The 7,900-nt window shown below is 54.9% G+C and overlaps 1 protein-coding gene across 3 annotated transcripts; it reads right to left on the reverse strand.

Annotated features, from left to right (window-relative positions):
- Window positions 1–2: 2 nt before the first annotated feature.
- Window positions 3–6,434, reverse strand: PAXX (PAXX non-homologous end joining factor). 3 transcript variants are annotated; one of them, XM_084649669.1, is made up of 7 exons: window positions 6,229–6,434; window positions 4,517–4,577; window positions 3,238–3,284; window positions 2,946–3,136; window positions 1,940–2,011; window positions 1,153–1,246; window positions 3–539 (listed from the first exon to the last, which is right to left on the reverse strand). In XM_084649669.1, the coding sequence occupies exons 1-7, from the start codon at window positions 6,324–6,326 to the stop codon at window positions 368–370; spliced, it is 735 nt and encodes a 244-aa protein (XP_084505795.1). In that variant the 5' UTR covers window positions 6,327–6,434; the 3' UTR covers window positions 3–367. The 3 variants fall into 3 exon arrangements, with proteins under 3 accessions (XP_084505795.1, XP_084505794.1, XP_084505796.1); XM_084649668.1 differs by having other exon boundaries at window positions 3,238–3,287; window positions 6,229–6,433; XM_084649670.1 differs by having other exon boundaries at window positions 380–528; window positions 3,238–3,287; window positions 6,229–6,431.
- Window positions 6,435–7,900: the final 1,466 nt, after the last annotated feature.

Genomic DNA, 7,900 nt, shown 5'->3' on the forward strand with positions numbered 1-7,900 from the left:
GCTGGAGTCATGGGTTTATTTAGAATAAGTTACAGACACACAGCGTGGAGTTAACACATTGGTGAAAAGTCATTAAAACAGTAATTCATGCCAAGCCCCTTGTGCGGAGCGAGGGAGACTGCCTGCCAGCAGCGGGGGACTGAAGGGAGCAGCTGGGGGGTATGGGCTTGACCCCCTGGGCTGCATTTCGAGAAGGGTAGCCACTCTGCCCAGAGCTCAGGCCAATGGCCTCTGTTGGAGGTTCTGCTCCCTGCCATGGCTGCATGGCTCATGGTTGTAGTGGAGGGTTCCTGGCTCTCAGATTGCAAGTGCCACGTCCACTCCCCACGATGTGGTTGAACACAGGGCCGGGCAAGGCTCTCAGCATTCACACATGGTGCGTGGCAGGAGGCTGGAAGCTCCTAGGTAGGGCGGTAAACCACCACAGTTTGCACAGGTCATTAAAAAGCTTCATTAAGGGGATGCACATCAGAGGGGTCCAGGCTGCGTCAGGAGTCTTCAAAATCCACCCCGGTAGGTGCCTTCTTACTGGAAGAGAACTGGGGTTGCCAACTTTCTAATTTCTGAAAACCAGACCCTCCACCCCCCAATCCTGACTCTTCCCCAAGGCCCCATCCCTTGCCCAGCCTCTTCCTCTGAAATCCCACCTCTGTCCCCTAGGCCCTGCCCCCCACTCGCTCCTCTCTCCCCCCACCCCTTTTAGCTCAATCTTCTCCACCTTCCTCCTCCACCAGCTGGGCTCCCTCTGCTCTGGGGCTGGGACGGGAGCTGCAGCCCGCTGTCTGCCTGCCTGTGATGCAGGTAGGAAGGAGGTGGCCACAGCTGAGAAGGAGCTGGTGCAGGTTGATGACCCAGGGCCTCCTGCCCCGCCATGGTAACCGGACTCTGGGCGTCCGGTCAATACATCTGACGGACACCTGGCCCCACTAAAGAGAACAGAGGAAGGGGTTGAGTCGCTGGCTATGGTGCTTGGACACGCAAACTCAGAGGGCCACACTGGCAGCTCTGCAGCTGCCAGCCGTCGTACAAACCCGTCCTGGTCGAGTCTGCCCAGGCTGGCTCCAGGTGGCCATCGCAGGTCACTGGGCTGCGGGCAGTGACCCGGGGCTGCGGCTCAAAGGCTGGGAGAGGAGCAGATGCTGGAGGAATTACCTTTTGAATCCCGGGTTAATGAGAGACTCTCCTGGGACTCGTCTCTTGGCTGTCATGGCTGAGCCGCCTCCCCTGTTCTTCCTGGGACTCAGGTCTGCTCAGAAAGGATGAGAGCCTCTGGTCAAAGTGCTGCTGAGGCCAGGCCAGGGTGAAACCTTGTGTGGGGACATTAGGCTGCGTTTACTCAGCCTGGGAGCCACAGAGAACCCACGGGGTCTGTCTGTGGCTAGCAGCCTCTATAAAGCCATTACCGGCAAGCCACCAGGGCCATGCCAAGTGGGTGCTTTTGGGCAGAAGGGTCCCAGTTCCATCCTTGCTGCTGTTGCCGCGTGCCAGGTTGCCCCACTGAGCGGCAGAGGCTCCAGGTTTAAGGTGGTGTTTAGAGAGGGACCCGCTCCTAGTGAGCTTTGCTGGAGTGGCACTGGCTTAAGAGCAAAGGCCAACGAAAGGGCAGGATGTTTCAGTGCTTGGCAACATTTCCACTGTGAATCCAGCTGGAGGGATGCTAGAGCAACGCTGGCCAGCATGTGGTATTGGTGGAGGGTCTCAGACACACCACATGCCCCAGGGCTGAGTTACTGTCGCCATCGGAAGTGAACTTCTCGATTCCCTGACTTTCAGTGACTATCCGTGAACCCCAACGTTGCATTAACATGGGGGGGGGGTGCATTTAAATCCGTGGCGCACAGGGGAGTTCTGGAGAGTGAATGGATCCAGCAGCAAGAAACCTTATGTGGGACAAACTGCAAGCAAGGCAGCAAAACCCTGGCAACCATCCCGTCCCTACCTGGGATCAACAGCCTTTGGCTCTGGAGCAGGTTCTTCTCTGGACTGCATGAAGCAGCAGCATCCTCTGCAGCTAAGAGAAGGAGACAGATGACGTCTGGTCAAGGTTTGCCCCCGGTGCAGCGTACACAGCCCTGTGCTCCCAGACCAGCTGCTGCGTGCAGCGGTCAGCACCACCTGGGGGGAGGCGCAGAGCAAATGGGAGAAGAGCCAAGTGCACGTGGGCTTAGAGTGATGCTTGCACAGCTGGACTTGAAAATACCATGCTCCCCCCGAGCAGCGTTCTCCTCCTAGTGCCTCCCCCATAACCCTGCCCTGCACCCTGCAGTGGGTCACCATCAAACTCCCAGGGCAGGGACCGCTGTGCCAAAAAGGTCCGTTTGCACTCTGTCATCTCCAGCTGGGCTGTTACATTCACACTCGGCCACCACTGGGTTTTCTAGGCTGTCTCCTCACATCCACCTGCCCCAACAGCCCGCAAACAGCCGCAGGCCTTTACTCTTCTGTAGCCAGCAGAGGTCCTGGCAGGCTCCGGCTAGAAACCAGTCCAACTATGGCTTCTCACCAGCCTTTCACTCCCAATTGCTGCACCCCCGCAGAGCAACAGCCCTGAGGGCTGGGCCCCCTTCCATGACTGTGTGTGGGAGAGGCAAGGGGGGATGCAAGTTACCCCAGACTCAGAGGAGGGCAGCACAACCCCATCGGCACCCCGCCTCAAGTTGGCTCTGTACCCCAGTGTGCTCGCCACACACAGGCTGGCCCAGTCGCAGCTTGGTTTTCCAAGTGCAGGTTGCAGGTAAAACATCTTCCTCCGTTGTAGGTGGACAAGGTGCAGCCACCTCCAAGCACCAGCTTCCCACATGCCCTGAGAGCCATAATGAGGAATCTGCCCTTGCCCAGCCAGGAGGGGCTGCCCTGAATTACAGCGGTGGGCAGCAGATGGCAAGATAACGGCAGCTGAAATCAATGTTCCCCTCCCCTGACTCCAAAAAATGTCCACACGGTACCTTCAAGACGTTTCTCCAGGCTGCTGACACACCCCACTAAGCCAAACATCAATGCCTGCAACTGGTTCCTAGCTTCAGAGCAGGGTAGCTTGAATAGGTCAAAAGTCAAGCTCCAGGTACCTTCCTTCAGCCGCAGGGTGGCTTTGCTGTCATGTACTGTCAAGGCAGCAGCTCTGTGCTCAAAGGCTTCTCTGTGCAGGGAAGAGATTGGCGTGAGACAAGGGTTTCCAGACCCACCAAAACGAGCCCCGATTGTTCGTTCCCAGGCGGAAGATCTCACCTTAGAGCTCACCTGAACTTTGTGCTGTAATCTTCAGAAGGACACATCCCACTCTGGGCCTTCTGAAAGAGAGAGAGCCCCAGAGGAAGGCTTAGCCACCAGTGACAGATACGAGGGGCCTGATCCCGCTCCGTCGTGTGCAGCCCCTTACACCAGCGAGCACGGGTGCAAAGCACATTCTGATTTTACAACCACTCTCTACTGGTGGAAGCAGCCACACGAGGTGCAGGCCAAAGGCAAATCAGGCCCTAGTGTCATGGACTGGCATTGAGCTATTTCACAGTGACTCCATCACACCCGCCTCTTCATCGCAGAGGGGAGGACTCCTTCCTCCCACCGAACGAGATCATTAGTGACCAAACGACTGCTGGATGACCTCGCAGAGAGCAAGCACCCCTCTGGGGTACATGGAGCACGTAGTTACAGCTACCCGCACTGCTACAAATGGGGGCCTTGTTTCTAAGTTGAATTTGTCTGGTTTAATTTCCAGCTGCTGGTTCTTGTAGTGCCTTCTCCATTACACTGCAGAGCACTTCAGTACCTGGTTTTTTCTCCCCTGTTAAGGTACTTATACATAGGTTTGGAAAGAGTTAATGTTTATGGATATCAGAAAACACTGATTTCTGCACATACACACACAAACAGATGAAAAATTTCCACTTATAATAATCAAAACTTAGAGATAGGCAAAGTAAGAAATATGTCACCGAGAACTTATTAGAAGTTGATTGAAGGACATTTACTTTGTACATTTTGACATGTGATGCTGACAATGTGTGTTCTAATTGTTATAAAGCTTTAACTTTTTAAATCTCAACATCAACTGTCATTTAATTATTGTCTGACCCACACTAATTTCCCACAACTGTAAAAATTTAAATACATGAAAATATTAATTTTTTTTTAAAAGTTAACATTGATATTAGCCCTCAAAATTATAAAAAATAAAAATTGAATTCTGCCAAGTGAACTTTTACAGCCACAATAAATATCAATTATTGTTCCTAACAGCTTGGAAAGTTATAACTCTGAAAGTTATAATTAGAGACATTGGTTCTCGTACAATCATTTTTTCCTGATTTTCTCTGCTTATGTTTTTAAATGAGCCAAACTGTTGCTTTTTAATCCATGTTTTTAAAACGTTGCTCTCCTAAAATGTATATATAAAGTTTAACACCCCCCTGGGCCACCCCACATTTGCAGGTCCCCTTTAAGTTGACTTGATGTGCGTGGTACGCATTGTGACTGGCATCAGCCTCCCAAGGTTGGAACCTGCACAATTGTTACCTACATGTCCTTCCAGCTTCTCCAGGGTGAAATCAGTACTCCACACCTCAGATGCATTGGTTACACTGGGGAAACAAGATGGGATGAAGTTAAAGGGACCTTATAAAGGTGACATCTAGCCCATTTAAAAAAAAAAATGGTTGAAGTAGTTTGGGGCCCCATGCCAGCTGTGGTTTTTACAATCACAGTGTCCTGTGTTTAAGAATTGTTTTACTCTCTCCTTTCACCCTGGGGAAGACCGGCCCAAACAGGGGAAAGTGACTTACCTGCTGGGAACTGACTATACCAGGGAACCAGAAAACTGTAGAAAGAACAGGAGGACTTGTGGCACCTTAGAGACTAACAAATTTATTTGAGCATAAGCTTCCGTGAGCTCCAGCTCACTTCACTGAAGCTTCCCTCCATTCATCAAAGTGAGCTGTAGCTCACGAAAGCTCATGCTCAAATAAATTTGTTAGTCTCTAAGGCGGAGATCGAGCTAGGCCCGCAGCCACAAGTCCTCCTGTTCTTTTTGCGGATACAGACTAACACGGCTGCTACTCTGAGAACTGTAGGACACACAGAAAGAAGCTATTTCTCTAATCTCTTTCAGATACAGCTGTGGGTGAGAGCCTTGCATGTCGAAGATTCGGACAGAAATGCACTTTTGAGGTGGCATCCCTTTAATACAAAAAGCAGAACAGTTCACATCAAGAGAGCTGTATTCTCATTCCTCACTGGTCCCTTTAAAAACCCCTGGCACCGGCCGTGCAAAGGGGCCCTAAATCAAGCCCAAAGGCAAGTGAGGTCCCCTTTAATGATTCCCTTTGCGCTGCTAGGTGGAGGGAAAACTGAGATCCGGGCCCTGGGATTCGTGTTTTAAAAAGGGGAGCACAGATTTAGATACCCAGTTTACACAGACCTGACAATTCTGAGATTCCCACCTCGGGTTAGTTTCTTAGCGGGAAAGAAACTCTTCTCCTGCGCGATTTGCCACGGGTGCAAGGAGACCTTGCGGGAGAAACGGACACGGACGGACCCACATCTCCACTGTCCCAAGGGAGCCCCCCAAAGGGAGAAAAGGCGGCGGAAATAGCGGAGAACCTGATCGGCTGGGGCCACCCGAGGCGCCACTCACGCGGGGAAGCCCGAGGCACGTCCGCAAACGGGGCTTTGCATCAGTCCGGCCCGGGCCGTCCCTGGACCTGCAAACGCTGCAGGCGGAGATCGAGCTAGGCCCGCAGCCGAAGCCCCCGGCCCCGCGCCGAAACCAGGCGGCTCCTTCCCGGCTTGGAAGCGGAGCCCCGGGAACCCGGCGTGCTGCGGCCGGGGGGCAGTCACCGGCTCCCGGCCGGGAGAGGGGCCCACGCCGCAGCCACGGGCCCTGGGTTTGCGGGTCAAGCCCCGCAGGAAGCAGGACCCCCCCCGCCCCCTCGAAGCCGGTTACCCACCCCGGGAGGCGGAGCAGCCGCGGTTCACGGGGCCCGGTGCGTGCAAACCGCACGGGCAGAGATCGCACGGCGGGGCGGGGGGTAATTGCCCCAGGCGCTGGGGCGGGGGGGGCAGGTCCTGCAGCAGGCAGGGAAACAGCCCCCCGCAGAGCTGGGATGCGATCGCAGGGGCCTGAGCCCCGCTGAGCCCCCTGGCCTGGCGGGGGGGGGTGCTGGCTCCCTGCAGCCTCGCGCCCCCCCGGGTACCTGGGGCGGGCGGGGGGGGGGGTGAATGCCCCGCACTTACTAGATATTGAAGCCGCTGCTCTCCTGCGCGGCGCAGTAGCAGAGATACTGGTGATCCCCGAGCCGCAGCGCGTAAAAGGGCCCCGCCGGCTCGGCCATGCCTGGGGTGGGGGACCCAGGGCGCGGGCAGCTCGGCCCTAGCGGGGCTGGGGGCCGCTCCCCAGGCCAGAGGCTGGGGCAGGAAGGGACCGGGCTGGGAGGAGGGGCGAGCGCGTCTCTTTCCACCTCCCCGCTCGGCTTAAAGGGGACGCGGCCAGGCGGGCCGGGGCTCGGGCCGGGGGCGCTACGGGCCCCAGGGGGCGCGGGCAGGTTCCCGCTGTTCGTGCCGAATGGAAACAGGTTTCGTTCTGGATTGAACCAGGGTTTGCCAGGACGTGCTTAATCTGAGCCAGCAGGAGCTCAGCTGGCTTCAAGGAGACAAGATGCCGCGTGGGGCACCTGCCCGGCTGCGCAGAGCCAGGGCGCAGGGAGCCTAGGCGAGCCAGGCAGCAGGGCGCAGGGAGAGATTTCGATGTTTTGCCTCCCCCCGTGTCTGATCCCTCCGGAGTCCCAGCTTGAACCAAAGAGCCGCGCCTGGAGCTGGCCCAGCCTCATGCTGCGGGGACTGGGCCCAGCGGGGACACACCACACTCTGCCCAGGGGGTTACACTGTTAGTAACACAAGAAAGACGCTTGTTGTTCAGGTTACAGGCTCCTGTCCTGATTCTCTCCTGCCTGCGCTGTGTGAAGCTATTTCCACCAGTGCAAAGAGAAACATAACACCAGTCACCTGGCACATGCTGGGGGCACCTGCCAACCCAAGGTGCAGGGCGTCCATTTCATCTTTGTCTGAATGAACAGATATACATGGGTGCCCAGGGGAGATTTCATCTCTCCCTGCTGGTGCGGGGAATGGTCACACAATCCTATTCACACACCCCTTCTCCCCCCCCCCCCCCGCCCCTCCACCAAGGTGCAGAAACAAAACAAACCAGGATCACTAGTTCCAAATGGGAGTTTCTCATTCAAAAGATAAGCAGCCTGCCGGTCTCTGCCTTCTCCCTTCTCACCAGCAAGCACTAATTCACCTGCACAGGGCAACAGGCACATCTGACAGCTGGCACATGGGAGAAAATCATTTTTAATCCCTGACTCTGCATGGGCACAAGCATCTGGTGGATGTGCAGCTCCGACTGCAGGATTGGGGCCTTTGTTCGCTCTCTTTGTCAGTGATGTAAAATTCTTTCCTGCTTTCAGTGGGAAGGTTGACTTTTATAGCAGGAAATATTGGATTCCTCTTTATACATTGACAGGTTTCAGAGTAACAGCCGTGTTAGTCTGTATTCGCAAAAAGAAAAGGAGGACTTGTGGCACCTTAGAGACTAACCAATTTATTTGAGCATGAGCTTTCATGAGCTACAGCTCACTTCATTGGATGCAACATTTTATACATTATTTCCTTCATGTATATTTCCATCTGCAGGCGAGAATTGGTTTACAGTGGTTTTGTGCCCATTGTTACAGGGGTATTCCCCTTTAAATGTGGCATGACAACAAAGCAACTGACAACTACAGTAACTAACTGGAGTAGCTAAGGGCCTTCCCTCCCCAGGCAGGGCTTCCCTTTGATTGGCGGCATGGGGCATCAATCTTCTGCGATCTGAAAGGCCCCTCTCCCCCGGAATGCCACAGTC

Source organism: Lepidochelys olivacea (genome assembly GCF_965140295.1).
Source record: "Lepidochelys olivacea isolate rLepOli2 genome assembly, chromosome: 16".
Lineage (NCBI taxonomy): Eukaryota > Metazoa > Chordata > Testudines > Cheloniidae > Lepidochelys > Lepidochelys olivacea.

What these genes read in the sequence shown, in the direction of transcription:
- PAXX (XM_084649668.1), bottom strand. Translation starts at nt 6,326, where the DNA reads ATGGCCGAGCCGGCGGGGCCCTTTTACGCGCTGCGGCTCGGGGATCAC. An exon ending in AGCAGCGGCTTCAATATCTA is followed by an intron (nt 4,578 to 6,228) that starts GTAAGTGCGGGG and finishes TTGTTTCCCCAG; the next exon opens with TGTAACCAATGCATCTGAGG. An exon ending in GATTACAGCACAAAGTTCAG is followed by an intron (nt 3,137 to 3,237) that starts GTGAGCTCTAAG and finishes TTCCCTGCACAG; the next exon opens with AGAAGCCTTTGAGCACAGAG.